Source organism: Bolinopsis microptera, chromosome 9 (assembly GCF_026151205.1).
Source record: "Bolinopsis microptera isolate Bmic1 chromosome 9, MBARI_Bmic_1.0, whole genome shotgun sequence".
Taxonomy (NCBI): Eukaryota; Metazoa; Ctenophora; class Tentaculata; order Lobata; family Bolinopsidae; genus Bolinopsis; species Bolinopsis microptera.
This window is the reverse complement of record NC_087080.1, coordinates 10503892-10523661: the sequence shown is the minus strand read 5'-3', so window position 1 is coordinate 10523661 and position 19770 is coordinate 10503892. Positions and strand designations below refer to the sequence as shown.

Sequence of the window (19770 nt, the reverse complement as noted above, 5' to 3'; positions counted from 1 at the left end):
CACCGGGAAGTTTGATTAGGTTTTTAAAATTGGATAATGTTTTGATACATTTAAAAAAATATTGTATTTGATAAATAATTAATGTTGGTGGGGAAATATTCATTATATATTTTTTCAAATTGTGCGATGATATTTTGTTGACATGCGATGATGTGATATCATAAATTTTACTTTAATTTATTTTACATTACTTTACTTTAGTAGTTAATAGTAATATTCCTATATTTACAGTACACTACAATTTAGACTTACTGAAGGGGTATCCTAATAAGATTCTTGATCTTCTAGCAGGTACCCCTCATCAAGTTTCTTATCATTTGGTTTACTCGACCAAGGAGATTGCATGGATCCAATGGGTCCTTAATTACTCCCTAGACTTGGTGACACTGGGATTCGAACCCTGGATGATAATAGTGATAAGAGTGACCTGTAAAAAACATTCTGAGATACAATTAAATTATAGTTATAAGCTACAATGCAATTGCATGCTTTATATATAATGATAAAATTTACCGTATACCAGTTAAAATGTTTCCAATAGGATGACTGACACACAAGACAGCACAGAGATGCTTCTAAGGAAAGCTAGGGAGAGGAGGGCCAGGAATCCAGAAAATTTGCTACTTCAACGGGAGAAAACTGGCTCAGAAAAAATGTGTGAGTTAAAGTTAGCCAATGTTTAGTTAAAGCATCTTATTTGTATAAAACTAATCCATTTGGTTTTCAAATTTGGTAAACTTTTCATGTTATCATTTATATCTGATATACACCTCCAAAGTATCATCAGGTACTCAAAGTATTGCAAGCGGAATTAGATCCCCAACCCCTGCCCGTAAAACCTACAATACAACTGCTGGAATTGGTATGGGAGTTAGTAAAGGTGTGGCTGGTGGAGTTAAGGGTGCCAGAGTTACTCCAAAACGTGAGGTAAGATCACCATTTCTTTACTGTCTACTCCCCTATTTTCTGTGTGTTCAGGGTAGATCAGATCATCAGTATATATAATACCTGCTTTTGCTCGATGATCAGAATGCTGTTCAATATTGAACGCTTTTCTGGGCTTGTATTCCTGTTTTTGAGGTTTTTGTTCATTATTACTACCGTTTTGCAAAACAACGTCTCTCTGTTTTGCAATTAAAATTAAATGAAGAAGTGTTCAATCTTGTGTTACATGCTTTATTTCAACAGGTGAAAGCTGTACCACTCGAAGAGATTGAGGATGACTTCGAATGTCTGCAAGAAAGAATGAGGAATAGATTCAAACAAAATTCTCCAGACTTAAAAGAAAATCTTTTGTCGCCCAAAACAATGACAACCGGGACCAAAAGGACTTTCTTCGATAACCCTAGCACAGAAAACAAAAGGAACCCCCTCTCACCAAGCAGGCAGAGTAATGTTATGTCCCCTACTAAGAAGTTTTTCCCAGATTTAAAATCTGACGATACTGTTGAGCCAATGGCTCCGAAAAGGACAACAAGCCGTTTGGGGAAAAAAGATTTTAAATACTCAAGTCAAACAAAATCCGATGAACTATCTAATGAACCTAAACCAGCTCCTCAAGTTATATCTCCTACAAAGAATATTTCATCTCCTGTCAAGAGAATAGATTCCACTTGCAGGACTGCTTCACCTAAAAGACAGGAATCTCACCCCACCCCAACACCTGTGAACAACTTAGGATCACCAGTGAAGAGAGTCGAGTCAACTAAAGGATCAAATTCACCTTTGAAACGGGTGGACTCCATGAACAGGTCACCAGCAAGGAAACATTCGCCAGTCAAGATTACGTCATCTTTTAGATCACGTGGTTCCCCTTCAACCAGCAACTCCCCCAATAAAGGAGCTTCCTCCCCTGGAGGGGGTCTCAGAACCATGCCCTCAATCCGTGTCAAACCCAGTAAGTTTGGTTGTAATTCTATTTTATGAATTTATTTTCTTAGTTTTCCTTGTGCACATTAGAAAATTAGGAGATTTTCGAACTTTGCCGTACTACCAATTTGATCCATATCTGTAAAAGCCCAGGTCAAGATTTATGCGAGATTGCGAGCCAGACTCATCGCACAAAATTTGTAAATAAATGAGGAAACAGAAAAGGTTTAACTTAAAAGTTGAGGGAATTAGGAACTTAACATGTATTTTATACTCTTAACGTGTATTTTATCACTTGTTTATAGCGTGAAAACTTCGACGTAACGCGCGCGAGATTTTTGCCAGATTTTTGCAAGTTTCTTTTAAATCTCATAGCTAGGCTCACGATATCGTGAGATTTTCCGCGAGATTTCGGCACCCTCTTTCAGCACTACATATTCGGTCGCGCGCTTGCATTTTCATCGCTATTCAGCGTGTTTATTCTTAGTTTATTTACCATACAACGGCCCCATAATACTATTCCTCATCTTGCTGGCCTTTTCGTCTTTATCATCAAGCCGACTTTTCATGGTCAATGAACTTTTGGTATCGATTGTTTTGAATTATTACTGGTTGTGACTTGTGTTACTCTGACGGCTTACTTTTCTGTACTGTCTAAGTCTTAAAGGATACTAGTTGTTGTCTATACTAATCGGTTTATAAGATCAAGATTCACAGCGGTTACTATAGTTACCATGGTTACCATTAAAGGAGGTCCGGTAACGGTCGAAATCTCAAGGTACTATTCCTGGCTACAGTCGACTCCATCTTTCTCAGAATATACTTGATACTGCCATAGGCATAGTGAATATTTCTTCATTAAAAGTTTGAGAAAGGGTCTCTTCAACTGGAGAACTGACTTATTAATCCTAGCAGGTAATTAACTCTGGATCCTCATCACATTGATTCCATTCTAAATTCTAGCCCTAAATAAAACAAACATTACCAGATAACTCCGTTTACCATAATTTGACATGTTCCAGTGTGAACAAGGCCTTCCCCGGACAAATCCTTAAATGCCAGTCTTCTCTAGCTGAAGTACGAACAGTATAATCTATCGGATAACGTATATTACAAGGTGCTCTGATGATAATTTTAGTAAAATAATTAATAATTGCCAAATGAATGACCGTTGGCGAGACTCGAACCGGAGTCAACTGCATAACGACCGCGCCCTAAACCATCGTGCTACGAGAGGCTTATCACATTTACAATATGTAACGGATCCAATAACAGGGACATACTTACAATTCTGAGAAATAAACATCGAGCGACATAAAGCAACTTACTTACAATTTCGCTTACAAAGGGACTCGCGAAATCTTTTTAAATAGAAAATAATTTGTGGGGCAAGAAATCTTGCAGGGGGGGGGGGGGGGGGGGGGGGGTTGGTGGGGAGTACATTTCGCCACTGCACGTGACACGTGAAAATCGCACTTTTAGTCTCAAAATCCAATCTCATCGCACTTTTTTTAGAATCTTGATAGGGGTGTAAAAGTTATATAATCATTGTGTGTACGAATTTATAAGGAGTTTGAGGCTTGCTAAATTGATCCCAAATTTCCGGTAGTTTATTCGTACGGGTGTAAGGCTGTCAGAATGATGGTGTTTTTATAAAAGCCACAAAATCTTTAAAAACAGCTGTTTTAAACCAGAAACTTCACAAAACACCTAAAAACTAGGGAAAGTTTTCTTCCCGGGGTTTGGAATTATTAAAATTTGCCAGTAAAAGGGGGAAAAATCGGCATGAAATTTACCCCTTTTTAGACTACGGCTGTCAGAATGAAGTTTTGTATTTTGAGGCCTAAATTATTAAAAAAAACTTTTTGGTTTATTAGACTTGCAGGCAGTTAGATATATTATACATCAATACCATATCACCTCTGTTGTCAACTAAATCACTATTCTTGGGGAATTATACAACATAGAAGGAAGACTGCGGCTGTCAGAATGACGTTTTCCAAAACAAAGTTGTCCCCATTTTTCCATCATGGCTCTAGGAATCTTTTTATACCCTCGCTCTATCATTATTAACACATATCTGCAGCGTTATTCTACCCAAATCAAACATTCCTGGCATTTTGGTATAAGTCAATAATCGCAATTTAGAAAACCTTCATTCTGACAGCCGTATTGAATAGTACACTTTTAAATTTTATATATTGGGCTGTGAGGTATTTCTAGGGGCTATGTTAGCTGTGTGTATGAACTAATTGAAATTAAATTAAATCATCGTATCTCTTATATGTTTCTAACCCAACTCCACTCAGTACTAATTGACAAGTATGACCTTTTACACACTACAACTTTCCAATGCTGGCCCCCAATTACTGCACTAGGCCCCCAATTATTGCATGTTATTGTCAACTTCAAGCAGTTATGATAGAGAGCTTGTAACCATGGATTGTTCTGTTAGTGTTCACTTAGTGTAGTTGCAATTCTTCCCAGCTTTGTTTGGATGTTTTACTGTTTGAAAAGTTGTGCAATGTGTTATAAATATACTGACTATCTACGGGTATACGGCTGTCAGAATGATGCGGCTGTCAGAATGAAGTTTTTATCAATGATCAAATTACTTTGTTAGAAACTTGATTTTGGGCATATTAAACAGGTTTCACTAGGTTTGCATATATACTAAAAACACAAATAAACACATTCTTTTATGTATCGGTTGTTTCTGATGTTTTTGATCAACTTGTTTTGATTGCAGAATATCATCATTCTGACAGCCGCCATACCATCATTCTGACAGCCGTTTGAATTTTTTGTTTTAATTTGTTAACACATGTTTATTGAGGGTTTTTAGGGTATGAATGCATTCTTTTAGAGTTGTTTGAGACACCAGTACCAGGTCTTATAGGGATAACTTTAACAACAAGATCACAAAACTGCCTCATATTTATGCAATGCCAAAATTTGAAAGTGTATTTCCAAATATTTCAGTAATAAATCATTTTTAGCCTTTCTTTCAGTGATGGAAGTGTTTATTTGTGTTTTCAGTATATGCAAACCTGTTTAATATGCCCAAAATCAAGTTTCTAACAAAGTAATTTGATCTTTGATAAAAACTTCATTCTGACAGCCGCATCATTCTGACAGCCGCATCATTCTGACAGCCGCATCATTCTGACAGCCTTACACCCGTATAAACATCATCCCAAATTTCAGACAGCGTAGTAAGCAGGGCCCTTGCGAAGCTGCAGAGTAACTGTTCAGAAGATGAGTCTGATTCAGAAGATGAGTCATGTCTTCCCAAACCTGTGGAAACTGTTGCTAAACCTCAAGAAGTGGTCCACGAAAAAGTCACCGAATCACCTCAAAATAAGAGTGAGATTAAACCAAAAGAAGCTACCCCAGGGAGAAGCAACACCACTGTGGACGACAGCATGTTCATCAATAACAACATGGCCCAGATCCAACATGATCTAGATGCTATGAAGAGCGATATTATAAAGGAGGAGTCAGAACACGAAGAAAGCGTAAGTCTGAGTTACACCGCATCCTAACCCTGGAGTAATTCTAAATTCTCGATTGTTCGACCAATTAATGAGATATTTGTGATTGTGTGTGTTTTGCAGCGAGTGTGTTGGTGATTTGAGTGGGACAAAGTGTGTATTGTGTAAGGTGAGATTCGTAGCATGGAAAGCCTTTCGTTATTTAGTCTGATTATATTCTTGTTTACTGTTGAAAATATTTGGTTGACTTAACGTTTATCATGGTAAGATATTAAATACCCCTAAGATATTTATCTCGAATAATTAAACCTCAGCCTCTACCTTTGCTTTCTTCATAATCCGAACTTTTAAATGAATAATAAATGTAGGTTTTGAGTTGATAACCCCATATTATTCGCCTAGTTATAAACCATGGCTAAATTAACTTCTCCACAGCAAAACACCGAGGACTCAGGAAGTAGTTTTGAGGATTTATGTGACGAAGTACTACCAGACACACCAGCTGACCCTATTACCAAGATGAATATAGAACCTGAGAGGGAAGCAGAGGAGTCAATGGAGACTGATGATAGTTTGGAGGATTTGGTTAATGATGTCATGCCTTCACCTTCTAAAGAGGTAGTACTGTGTTCTAGGCCTGCATCGCCTCCCCCTTGCGCACGCCCCTGGGCTTGTGTTTTATTGTATTGGTCGCGAGGCATTTTGGCGAATTTCAAAGGAGTTCAATCATTGCATTGACTTGGAAATTTGTATCTGGAATATTATAGCAATGAACGATTGCTTCTACGTCATTTTGCTATTATCATCACTGATCAGGATCATTGTATCTCAAGCCCTCAAACGACCACTCTCATTATTATACCTTATTCAGGAGGGCGACATGACGGAGGATTCGGAATGGTTGGACTTCTCCCCGGATGTTCGAGACAAACAGAACACCTCATTGAAACGAGACGCAGACTGTCTCGCTGAATCTGTACTGGGGAGTGTGGAGAGTTTTATTAGCTGTGATCTGACTACCACTTCTACTGCTAAACAGGTGGGAACTAGGAGCCAGATTACAGATGGGTTATCGTACTGATTAGTGATTACTAATTACTTATTACTAATTACTAGTTTTACTAATTTTACTTATTTTACTAATTATTGATAGATTATTTATTACTGAAAGATTGTTAGGACAATGCTTTACCTCGTGGTTTATATATTGCTTATAAATCTACAATCTACATTGCAATTGTAGTGTAAACATAATAATATACTATAAATTTACAAAACGTTTCGCATCATGACACTGGAAAAGATGGTATATCCAAATAATCTGATATCATCTACCTAACATAACTTTAAAATTCTTTTGTGGCATTCCATACTGCTTACTAATTTACAATATCGATAAACTGACAGATTCATCAGTAATTGTAAACTTTAAATATTAGATATTACTATTCCTAAATACTTCCAACCATTACCAACAACTAACAATAGAGAGTAGAAAAGTATTTCCTATTTATAGAACAAATTCACGTGGTAACATTGCAATGGAATTAAAGGCATGACGGATGAGTATGGAATATAAATATTTGCACGTGCAAACAGGACTGTAAAAGGCACGCACGCATGCGTTCTTCATCAGTCATCACTCAAATTATCCCTCTTAATATTTTTAAACAAATGTATCGGTTCCCTCAGACATTTCTCGACGCACTGTGTTATTTTGTTTTATGTTTCCTGTAATTAATCTAATACTTAAAAAATAATCTTATTTTGTAAACTTCCGAATTATTGTAACATTTGGCATAGATATAATGTAACATAAATATTGGAAATATTCGGACGTAATGACTGTTATTTATCATAACATAGGACCAATTAATTTAGTTTTGCAATAATAATAACACGGTAGTGTAGCAGCTGTTGCATATCATGTGGCTACTGTACAGTACGTTCAGGACAACTAACTTTCAGTCACTTCCTGACTTGGGTTCTAATTTACAGGTGGACGAAGTTATGGTTTTGATTGTTTTCTAATTAATTGGGGTAATTTGTTGTTTGAATAAATTAGCCAGACTTCCGTTAAGTACATAATTTAGAGATTGAATTTCTGAAAAGAAAAGAAGTACCTGTGAATGATCGCATAGTTACACCACTTGGGGGTCTAAATTTTACCTAAAGTTCTTATTCCTTAGCCAATTTTTAATTTCTTCAGACTGTCCAAAAGGCAATAAAAAGATAAAAGCTTTCGACATTGTCAAAAACATTTCAATGGTATAGCTCTCACAGTTTTCGTGTTATTATAAAAATCTCTTGTGAAATTTCAATCCTAAGACCAACTTTCAATTCGCAGTTTGTGTAAAGTTTATTTGGTACAGTAATATTGCACCCCCAGCATATAAACAGACTTTTAAAAGGGTGGAATACCCCGGTATAGTAGTAGTACCTACTAGGTAGCTAACTACCTACTAGTACCTACTAGGTACTACTTACTAGGTTTGATTTTCCGAAAATAAGTAAGTCCGGTAATAAACTCACCCGGGATTAGCTCATTTGTAAGTCTAGCGTTTGACCGTCAGAAGAAAAGTTTGCTTTCCTCATAGCACACCCGTGATCTGATAATCAGAAATGGTGGACAATAATCACATGAAATGATGCTAATCAATAATATAATGTTTCGATCCGGAAACTACGCTAGCTGTTGCCGTCAGTTCGAATTGTCGAGTGTTTGAGACATGACTCGTTTCAGGTGCCAAGGAATGAACGAACCAAAGCGCTTTCGCCCGTTCAGCCTCTAAAGGTTAGCTTTGTAATGCTTAGTTTAGTATACAAGTGTCTTTAACCGCACTTTGTTTTTGTTTTCGAAGAGTTTTATCCAATATTATAACTAACTCACCATTATTGATTATGCTCTACAATTAAATAATAAAATCGTTAATTTTAGAAGATGAGAAGATCGATGTCGGTGTCAGATATCCCTAATGCCAAATCTTCCCCCGCTCGCTTTGTTAGACTGGATAACCTCAGATCTTCATCTTCTTGTATGTTAACCTGAAAACTGTTGTAAATTATCTGATTATATATCTCGGGATTACTTTTACAGTTTTAGTTGACCGTGTATCCTCAGTGTTTCAGATTTATTTTTAATATTATGACAGAATATACCAAGGATATGTTGAACATTCTAAACAAAAATTTTAAAACTAACATTCAGGACATTGCCCGCTCATTTTTGAAAAACTCTCTCTCTCTAACTCCATTCCTAGAATGTACACGTAAATAAAATCATTTTCAGCTCTGCGTTCCCGCAACGTAAACTTCGGAAGCCAAAGCAGTAAAGACAGCAGCAGCAGTACGAGCAGAGGTAGTGGTTACTACAGTTACAACAGTAGTCAGGAAGATGTTACCCCCGTTAAAAAGGGGAAGAGTAACTCATACAAGGGCCCACTGGAGGAGGGCACTTTGGAGATCAGACCTCCATTTGAGCAAGTCAAGGTGGGTTTTAAAAAAATTAAAAAGTAAATAATTTATCAAAAAAGATGGTTTTTTTACGGTTTAGTGTTCTGTTTTGTGGTAAAACACCCTGTTATAGTCTAATCATTGCGCTTAGGGTCAAAAGAATGAGATTAAAAGCTGAGTAACTGGACTGTGATAGACGCTGGGCGTGCTAGTCTGTGCTTGTTTTGATTTTTTTTCAAATATTGACTATTGAGTTGTTAAAAGTCTGAAAGTATCCATCCTCAAGTTCACTACACAAGGGGATTCAACTCTGATGACTTTACCTGTCAGGAATAAATATCACGTGGTCACTAGGGCAATAATAAACTGCACGTGGTAACTCTAGTCACGTGATGATGTCATTACTAATCACACATAAAATACACGTCCTCATGGGATTCTACAATGAATTGTATTGCATGAATATTTAACTGTTAGGCCCGTGCTGTATTTTGCCATCTATATTTTCTTACATTTTAGTACCCATTTCATCTTTATTTAATGTTGTCTATACAAGTATACACCGCATAAGTGCTGTTGTTTGGATTTCTGTTTGTTGGTGATCAGTATAATTAGTAAATTGTTCAATTAGTTAATTAGTTAATTAGTTGAGATGAGCTGTAGTTCCTTGGAGTGGTGGTCCGAAACTGGGACGGTTATAACGGAGTGTGTGGAGTGTAACCAGTGTCAGGAGCTTATGTTTAGACTCTACAAGCTGGAGAATTATGTAAGTTATGTAACAGTAAGCTATGTAAGTTATTATGTAATTTGTAAAAGTTGTGTAAGTTACTTAAAGAAGAATGAGATCGAGGGCCAGGGGTCCAATGTCCATAAATAGTCTTTAGTTTAAATAGAATGTTCTTTTCAGTTTATTTTAAAAACCTAGAACTTCATTACAATGAATAGATAAACACATTTAGGTATTTAATTAATATACGTAGTGTTGAAAGTGTAAAAGTCTAAATTCTGACGAAACTGTCGATCATCTCACGTTTTTTTTATTGAACTAATGAGCTGAAAAGAGATATTAAGCGTCAGAAAATTTCTAATGCGGCTGATAAACAATCATAGAAATAGTTCAAAACATACCTGGAGTAGTATTATATATCTGATATAGTGTTGTAGTGAAAAGTTTTGAGACATATTTTACTACTATTGTAGGATATATTTAATCGCTGTTTGCTAGTTCATGCTTCAAAGTTATTTGTCTCTTTCCATCGCTAAAATATAAAACTGTGGTAGCCTCTCTGCCTAATATTGCCTGGTTTGAGTTCCTGTTCCTGGTTTCTTTCTGGAATGTCTCCAGAACGAGATAAGTGTGAATGCAGTGCCAAAACTTAACTATCTTAGGTACATAAAGCTCAGTGTCACGTGTGAAATATGTCATGTCACGTGATGTTCTGTAGACAGATGTAACCACATCTCGTGAGGCTACGTAATTGTTTAATTTATTTTCAGTTGTTTTAATTGCAAACTTGTGCAGTGTGCACATTGGGCGGGGGAGAGGGGGGGGGGAGGGCCAATGGCATAAAATGGCATGAATGATTAATGGAGAATTACCCAAGGGTTTTTCCATTTTCTCCATATAAAAAGTCTCCATTTTATGCCATTTTATGCCATTTTATGCCATTTAAAAACTTAACTAAACGTTTTGTCTTTCCAAGCTGAAAATAATCCTGTAAAAATATTTCCGATTTCGAAGTCCCCACATCACCCTCGGGTAACAGGAATTTGAATTGCAAAAGAGTCGAATTGATCTTGGCATCTAGTAGCCTGGTATGAATCTCTAGTAGCCTGGTATGAGCCTCTAGTAGCTTGGTATGAACTTTGAGTAGCCTGGTATGCGAAAATAAACATGTTAGAGTGTCCAAGTAAGCTGCCACATACGTAATTATGTGGCAGCTTACTAATAATGGAGAATTACCCAAGCGTTTTTCCCAGGGTATTTTATGCCATTGCCCCCCCCCCCCCCCCCCCCACATTGCACATATCCAGTTTTGTTTAATTTCACGGCCTACAGTTTAAAAATTATACTGACAAATTAATGAATCACGTCGGCTCTTCAGTACTTCTTCCTTTAGTCGATTTTAGCAATTTCACTTCCAAGCCTCTAAGACCTAAGTAGCTAATTATGATAATTGGTATTATTTTCTAACTTCATCGGACTCTGGACTTCGGGTGCATATTAACATTTTGCTTTGATCTTTTGTTTCGGTCTTTGTTTTAATACGATAAAAGGATGTAACCACACAGTTGATGACAGCGTTCACGAGGGATTCAGTGTTAGTTTTACTAAATCGACCCAGTAAGCAGACGAGACCTACTTCTAAGGTTGTTCACCGTTAATTCACAGTTCCTTCTCTTTTCATCTCCGCGTGATCTCACTTTGTTGATGGATCATTGTCGTAAAGTTTTTGAGCCCCTGTTGCTGGTAACAATACCGTTTATACCTTTCACACCGTATGGTATTGCGAAAGTAAGTTTAGTAACTACAGGTGTTGTTGAATTGTTATCAAATTGTTCCTCTTCCAATGCAATGTATGTCACATATTCATCCCAAAATGCCCATTAAAACCCATAAATCCCCAGCTTCCTTCCTACATGAGATAAGAAGAAACGGGTATTTTGGGTTTATGCAAGAATAACCCAAATCCTAGATCCCCATTTTCATAAATCCCCTGATCCTCACATGAATAAATCATTTCAAAGTTCGCTGCCCAGTCACTAAAGTCACTAATTAAGTCACTCCTTTAAGTCACTAAAGAAACTCTGTTTTCAGGTACTGGAGCAAGGGATAATGGTACAGAAAGAACTGGAAACTCAAGCTGCCCAACTTCTTGAACATTGTCAGTACGGACTAGAGCAGGTGGAGGCAGAGAAACTCCTCTTGGTTGCTGGTAAGTTGTATATATTTTGTGGTCCTAGATTGTGTTCACGAATTGACAGCTCTGATATTATCATATGACACGTCATGTAATTCCGACAGATTGTATGAGAATAGTTTAGTTGTAGAGTGGATGTGGTAAGTTAAGCTAATAGGCTATTTTACTGTCTTTTCTTATCCCAAGTTCACCGTCCAAAATTGAAAATTCCGTTTTTTGTGACGTACTCAACTACACGTCCTCTTCTGAACATATTTGTTCAAATCTCAGTTTGTGGTTCTCCACTCTTATACGAGTCACAGTATTTGTATATGTCGAGAGTAAGCTTAAGGAAACAACATCAATATTAGATGTCCCCAATTACCCAACACGGATATAAGCAGAAACATAAGTAGAAACATTCATTGTCCCACTGGATTGCCACTGTCACAAATATCCAGCAAATAGGTAATTGAACGTCAGGAGCCAAGATATAAAAATAGACAGCGCGCCGCTGATTATGACATTTAAATTTCCCGGGTTTGAATTGATGTCCTGAGAGTAAGTTTGAATGTTGGTCGGATATCTTCTCGTGTAGCCCCTAATTAGAGATGTCATATGATGAAAAATGACAAATATTTGATGACATTATCTTCAATCATCTCATCATCAGTCTGCCCGCAAGATTTTCGAAAATTTCAAAATTAGCGGCAACTTTGGGGCTTAGTGCGCGTCGCGTTTGACTTGTTGTCAGCACTTACTGTGGCAGATTTCGACGATCGAGCCGCGCGCACGCCGCTGATCAGTGATCACCCTAAGCTAGTCAAGTTCCATAGAATTATATCTCGACACCTGGTAAAATTTGTACGGTTTCCTATGATACAAGTGATGATTGTAGGTATTTAGCTGATTGGCTAAATTAAAGTCAATATCGGAAATCATACAACAAGTAGCTGTCATGCAATCCTAGTTAGATAATTTAACATTAAACATTTAGTGGGATTCCGGCGGAGAATTACACGATGGTAGACGTAGCTAGGAACGTATGTCATCTGTATAGCAGTGATCAATCATAAATCAGTAAAACTAGAGAATCAAATGTGCTGGAATACCAGCTTCAAGCTAAGGCCTAGGGACCACATTTTTTGTTGAAGAGAGATTATAACTTGCACACTCTTGGCACATCTAAACAGTATACTCTTACCTGTTTGCTGACATGCAAAAGCAAACCTAGCCAGGGTATTGAGGGATTAGTATCTTCGTATCCTTTATGTAAACAATTGCAGGATTAAAAAAGAACTTGTGGAACTACCATTTGGCGGAAGTGAAGGACGAAAAGCATATCTTCTCTAGTGAAGAGGTGCCTAAAGGATACCTAGAAATCAAAGGTAAGTGATTGAAACGTAAAGTTTCACTTAATTAAGGTTGTCTTGACACATGTGACATGATAGTAATCTAGGTTGATCTGTTTTTCAGACAATCGAAAATCAATATTAAGGTTGTTTCATTAAATTAGCGTTCTTTGGCCCTTAACATAAAACTTATTCCTGTACTTTCGCTGGAAAATGAAGGTAACTTCTGAGTGAACCATCATTGACCACTTGCCTTGTTTTAGCAAAAGAACTCCATGTCAGGGAATCGAACCCTGGTCACCCGCGTGACAGGCGGGTATACTCACCACTATACTAACACGGAGATGTTGATTGCGTGAATGGACACTCGTAATTTAGCATATTTCCGCGCGTCCCACCTCATGGAGTGCAGGCTTCGCGATCCAATTATGGACAGTAAATTTTCCAATCAGACATCTCCGTGTTAGTATAGTGGTGAGTATACCCGCCTGTCACGCGGGTGACCAGGGTTCGATTCCCTGACATGGAGTTCCTTTTTGTCGGGTTCGTTCTTTTATTTGAGCGGTTAGCTAATCAAAGCCCACACTGCCTCGGTTGTGACTGAAAATTTAGGAGTAGAAGCAAACCCAAAGTTTTTGTTCAAATCACTTCTGCGCGTTCCCTCAGTAAAACATCTGGCTACATGATCGATTTTCTAGACAGCAAATGCACACATGAGTCATCTCCGTGTTAGTATAGTGGTGAGTATACCCGCCTGTCACGCGGGTGACCAGGGTTCGATTCCCTGACATGGAGTTCTTTTGTATGGCTGGACTAGAAATGGTATTTAATTCATACTAGCACAGAACTAGTATAACTACATGGTAGAACTTCAGTTGGAATACACCTAAATACAAGGTTCAGTTTATCAAGATTTGGTAATATTATCAAAATCTTTCGTTAAAATGATGTCATGATGTTGAGTTAGGAAATTGTGGCCTGTTCACAATCCATACAGACCTCGCAAATATGGTCACTCAGGTTTTTCCCTTAAATGTGATCGTAAACTTTAATAATGCGTACTGTTACGAAGATGTTACCAAAATATTATTATTATGGTTAATAATAATCATCATTAACAGTACCTTTAACTGAGCACCTCCACTAATGACGCAAATGGTTGTGGATCATGGAATTCCTGACCGAGGTCGGCACATGCTCTTAGACTACGTACTAAGGGCATGTGCCGACCGTCTGTGTAATGTGCATATGTCGATATAAGGTGTACATTGTTGTGTGGATAACATAGCGTTATAATAACATAAACCCGCCACGCAAAGGGTTTATATAACAGATCATCCCGCGCTAGCGGGATGATCTGATAAACACATACGAGTGCGCGCAGCGCACGAGTTTTGTGTTAATATGTAATCCCGAAGCGCCAGCTGAGGGATTACATTTATTTAGCCCTGAGCGTGAAGTGTTTATGGATTATAATCATCTCCGGCGATTTCGACAAGGGATTTATACTTTAGAAGAGAGTGATAAACCGATCTGTCATAGTGGAGCAATAGCTTGAACGTTAGCAGGAACAAGAGCTGGAAGGAGAGCAAGCAAAACAATACTATTTTTAGGGCACGGACAAGGGTAGCTGGCTAGTCGCCAACTTCTCACGCCACGCGTTGGAGAAATTCCAAGAATTAGCTGCTTTGACAACGTTCCCAGGAATTTGCGTGTAAATGAAGTGGACGGTTACGATGTTTCATATCACGTGGTGCGCTTTCGTGTCACGTGGTATAGACTCGGCGTATGCTATTGGTGGCACGTGGTACGCACGTGACGCGCCCACGTGATCGCGCGTCTAACTGTTCTACTATTATCGAGTTCTAATCAGCAGTATCATTGATTATTGTAAGTCGGAGAATTGAATGATAAACATCAGTTACGACTAAAAAGCGGGCCGGGTTTATACAAATTTCCGGGGCGGGATGATATCACCTTGAGATGTTTATCTAACAGCGGGCCGGGCTGAGTGATAATATGATCCCGCGTCGAAATCCCGGAGATATTTATAACCTGCATAGTGATATATCCACCAGCGTGCGCTTTTTCGCATAGCGGGCTCTCACCAGCCCGCTGTCAAAGGGCCCGATATCTCTACAGCCCGCTCATGATATAGCCCGCTAACAAGTGACATTTAATTTGACCAGTAGCAATATAGCCCGGAGTTCTCTAAAATATTTTCAGTTTCTGTATCGTCTCCATGTGAAATTCCTTATTACACTGACTATATTATATACATTTTATTTTTGTGTCCGGTAGGGCTGCTCATGCAGCTCGTGAGCAGATGACATGATATTTTGATTTATATCAAAGTTATTATAACACACTACATAATACACATCAGCACTATAATCCCCCTATATTATTGATATTCATCGTCACTGACATTACATTCATTATTCCCACGGCCCAGGAATGCAGTGCATCTCCAGCCTCTATATACGACACAGCCCTTTATGATTGGCTTACATTGAACACGTGACGTGTTACCATGGTTACAACAATTAGTGGCGACCTTTTCTAGAGTTGACTTTTATACAAGCTCCATTGTTTATTTATAAAATTATATATTAACTGTAATACGCCCGCTGGTGGATATAATCCACATCACCTCGACCCGCGGGCGGAAAAATCGTATAGCACTCGGGCCCGATGGGCCCTCCGTGCTATACGAAAATATGTCCTCCTCGGGCTAGCGCCCTCGGGGACATATGAAATATTGCACGCGCGTGCGCGTGCAATATTTTGTTCCGCCCGCGAGTCTCCGGTGATATGTATATATATCCACCAGCGTGCGCTTTTTCGCATAGCGGGCTCTCACCAGCCCGCTGTCAAAGGGCCCGATATCTCTACAGCCCGCTCATGATATAGCCCGCTAACAAGTGACATTTAATTTGACCAGTAGCAATATAGCCCGGAGTTCTCTAAAATATTTTCAGTTTCTGTATCGTCTCCATGTGAAATTCCTTATTACACTGACTATATTATATACATTTTATTTTTGTGTCCGGTAGGGCTGCTCATGCAGCTCGTGAGCAGATGACATGATATTTTGATTTATATCAAAGTTATTATAACACACTACATAATACACATCAGCACTATAATCCCCCTATATTATTGATATTCATCGTCACTGACATTACATTCATTATTCCCACGGCCCAGGAATGCAGTGCATCTCCAGCCTCTATATACGACACAGCCCTTTATGATTGGCTTACATTGAACACGTGACGTGTTACCATGGTTACAACAATTAGTGGCGACCTTTTCTAGAGTTGACTTTTATACAAGCTCCATTGTTTATTTATAAAATTATATATTAACTGTAATACGCCCGCTGGTGGATATAATCCACATCACCTCGACCCGCGGGCGGAAAAATCGTATAGCACTCGGGCCCGATGGGCCCTCCGTGCTATACGAAAATATGTCCTCCTCGGGCTAGCGCCCTCGGGGACATATGAAATATTGCACGCGCGTGCGCGTGCAATATTTTGTTCCGCCCGCGAGTCTCCGGTGATATGTATATATACACACTTACACAGTGTCTGACGATAAACAGTATGTTAATCACCTTGCCGATAACACCATCTCTGAGATAAGATATCATAGTGTCTGCCTGGTTATTAAGATTGATCTCTACCTAGGCCTACTCGGAACGCTGAGTCATCACTCTTATTTGTACAATTTACAGGCATCGTATTATTGCGGTATGTTAGGGATGTTAAAAAGGAACACAGAAGGAATTTATAGAAGCCAGGAATCTCCCAGCAGTTAATAATTAACACGATGAATTGGTCCCACTAAAGTTTCTTTAAAGTTCTTGGGAATAATGACTAGTATTTCACTAGATAAAGTGTAATTTAGTGTACCCTTTTTTACTACACTTTTCATTACTACTACAACGAACAGAATGAATTGGTCCCACTAAAGTTTCTTTAAAGTTCTTGGGAATAATGACTAGTATTTCACTAGATAAAGTGTAATTAAGTGTACCTTTTTTACTACACTTTTCATTACTACTACAACGAACAGAATGAATTGGTCCCACTAAAGTTTCTTTAAAGTTCTTGGGAATAATGACTAGTATTTCACTAGATAAAGTGTAATTAAGTGTACCTTTTTTACTACACTTTTCATTACTACTACAACGAACAGAATGAATTGGTCCCACTAAAGTGTCTTTAAAGTTCTTGAGAATAATGACTAGTATTTCACTAGATAAAGTGTAATTTAGTGTAGGTAGGTAGGTAGGTAGCTGTAGGTAGGTAGGTAGGTGACCTTTTTTACTACACTTTTCATTACTACTACAACGAGCACGATGAATAGGTCCCACTAAAGTTTCTTTAAAGTTCTTGAGAATAATGATTAGTATTTCATGAGGGAGAGATGTATTATAGCATCGGCTAGCACCGTATATTCTTGCAGTGGTTCGTATTTGTGTGTGTGTGGTAACGTTATAATTTACACGACACACGTCTTTCTTGACCCTTAAATGTAGGTACTCTAGTTCTATTCTCATTTCAACTTAAATAAACAAGTTACTGTCATGGTTATTCCGGTAGTTTCAACTTAATGACCGTGAATTACCGTTATTATGGGTTCAGAGGTAAAGTACTCTGTTGTTATAATGATAATCACTGGAAACAACTGCCCACCTTTTGTTCATATTTGGAGAGTGGAGCTTTGTACCTCACAACAAATGACACTCTTATTTTCCCTAACAAGCTTGCGAATTCCCACATATTACAACTTTTAATCAGACTATGGGGTAGTCTGATTAAAAGTCGTAATAATCCCCGCCCAACATTCCAAAATCCCCAATTTTGTCAGACTCCCCAAACTCATCTAATGTGGCCTCGATGTTAATCGTAGATTTGATTTGACTAATCGTTATCATCACTTCATTAGTCTAGGTTTTTCAAACTACAGCTTTTATTATCCCCAAGTGTAAATTACAACTTGAATAATTTCGAAAATCCTGGAAAAATAAGGCCATTCTAATGATCTTAATTTTAATCTCACTTCACAACTTTACAAGAGACTCTAAATTCCCAGAAACCCCACTTTTAGAAACTAACCATCTACACCTACCTTAGATTATCTAATTTTCAAATTTACAGGAATATCGATGCTCCTGAGACAGGATTACTTGGTTAACAAAGTCGTGGAAACAAAGAAAAACCAAGCTTTCTTCGTTGTGGTAAAAGTATCCCCTTACCGGATCCTGACCACCAATATTGCTACTTCTGAGTGTAATATTCACGGGACCAACCTCTCAATCTCTGATACTATCGTTATGTAAGCTAATATGCCGCTAATTATTTGTTAATTAGTCGCTGTTAAATTTAGAATTAATCATCCGACCAGTTAATGTAAGGAGTTAATTTATCGGCACCGAGCCACTCACCGAAACCAGGGTGTAGCCCCATCCCCGGGCTGCTGTCTCGTCCCACAAAACCAGGGTGTAGCCCCATCCCCGGGCTGCTGTCTCGTCCCATAAGACCAGGGTGTAGCCCCATCCCCGGGCTGCTGTCTCGTCCCACAAGACCAGGGTGTAGCCCCATCCCCGGGCTGCTGTCTCGTCCCATAAGACCAGGGTGTAGCCCCATCCCCGGGCTGCTGTCTCGTCCCACAAGACCAGGGTGTAGCCCCATCCCCGGGCTGCTGTCTCGTCCCACAAAACCAGGGTGTAGCCCCATCCCCGGGCTGCTGTCTCGTCCCACAATACCAGGGTGTAGCCCCATCACCGGGCTGCTGTCTCGTCCCAGATAGACTCCGTACTTACCCCTGGGTTCTCGGGTGCAAGGGTTGGCGCTCCAACCTTCAATTATCTGCTAATCAGTTAATTAATTCTGACATAACAGTGATGTAATTATCATTCTATGATAGATTAAATGATTAATTCACTGAATAATGATCTTGTTTATACCCAATACCCGGTCACTTGTTTGCACATGGTTACACCCAACTCCACATGACCTAACCTAATTTAACTGCTGTGTGCAGCGCTAAAATTAGCAAGATCCACAAATCCCCTGAAAATCCAGGCATTTAAACGCGCCAGCTCCCTGCATTATGTAATGATCACTTAGTTTCTCAAGATCATCTCCAGCATCGTGACGTCATAACCCGGTAGATCCCCTCAAACCCATGTAAATCAGTGTACAAATTACAGTCCTAGCTTGTGCTCATCTCCCACAGTGTATTTGTAATCTATTACTTTATATGATTGTTGTGTTTCTTTTACAGTGACAACTTACCGCCCGACTACAAGATCACACTCGAGGTTTATTGTATGTCCTATAATATGATGAACAATGCAACCCCCGCGAGGAAGACTAGTAAGGTATCCAACACTCCGAAGAAGCTGTTCCAGAATGCTATCAACAAGATTGGAGCTCAGGTGGGTAAACGTTACAAGCTTTTGTGAACAACTGTGCAGTGTGAAGTGTTGAGTTCAGCTTCAACTTCCACTCTCATTGTTGTACCATATAACTCAAATATTTTAAAAATGTAAATGAGTTAAACGAATACTAGGACACGTATGCTAACGGCACGCTTGATTCTGGTCTCATTGTAAGCTTTTCTTCGGAGCTACTTAGTAAATGACTTTAATTATGAAGAAGCCGGTACTTGCCGCCACTAATGGGG

At 38.7% G+C, this 19770-nt stretch overlaps 1 protein-coding gene and 3 non-coding genes across 5 annotated transcripts in view; 3 read left to right on the top strand and 1 right to left on the bottom strand.

Moving 5' to 3' along the window:
- Nucleotides 1-527: 527 nt before the first annotated feature.
- Nucleotides 528-19770, top strand: part of LOC134820800 (anillin-like) — a 59018-nt gene continuing 39775 nt past the window's right edge. Inside the window, exons 1-13 of one of the 2 annotated variants that reach the window (XM_063831431.1) lie at nucleotides 528-657; nucleotides 788-927; nucleotides 1189-1897; nucleotides 5077-5387; nucleotides 5799-5981; nucleotides 6235-6402; nucleotides 8107-8157; nucleotides 8302-8398; nucleotides 8653-8852; nucleotides 11635-11752; nucleotides 13003-13104; nucleotides 18240-18417; nucleotides 19369-19522. In XM_063831431.1, the coding sequence (XP_063687501.1) occupies nucleotides 543-657; nucleotides 788-927; nucleotides 1189-1897; nucleotides 5077-5387; nucleotides 5799-5981; nucleotides 6235-6402; nucleotides 8107-8157; nucleotides 8302-8398; nucleotides 8653-8852; nucleotides 11635-11752; nucleotides 13003-13104; nucleotides 18240-18417; nucleotides 19369-19522 (2526 nt within the window). In that variant the 5' untranslated portion in view covers nucleotides 528-542. Of the gene's footprint in view, nucleotides 658-778; nucleotides 928-1188; nucleotides 1898-5076; nucleotides 5388-5798; nucleotides 5982-6234; nucleotides 6403-8106; nucleotides 8158-8301; nucleotides 8399-8652; nucleotides 8853-11634; nucleotides 11753-13002; nucleotides 13105-18239; nucleotides 18418-19368; nucleotides 19523-19770 lie in introns of both variants that reach the window. The other variant, XM_063831430.1, reaches the window with a different exon arrangement.
- On the bottom strand, nucleotides 13340-13411 carry Trnad-guc (transfer RNA aspartic acid (anticodon GUC)). The gene has a single exon. It is a non-coding gene; the product is annotated as a tRNA-Asp (tRNA).
- Nucleotides 13526-13597, top strand: Trnad-guc (transfer RNA aspartic acid (anticodon GUC)). Its single transcript has one exon. It is a non-coding gene; the product is annotated as a tRNA-Asp (tRNA).
- Nucleotides 13792-13863, top strand: Trnad-guc (transfer RNA aspartic acid (anticodon GUC)). The gene has a single exon. It is a non-coding gene; the product is annotated as a tRNA-Asp (tRNA).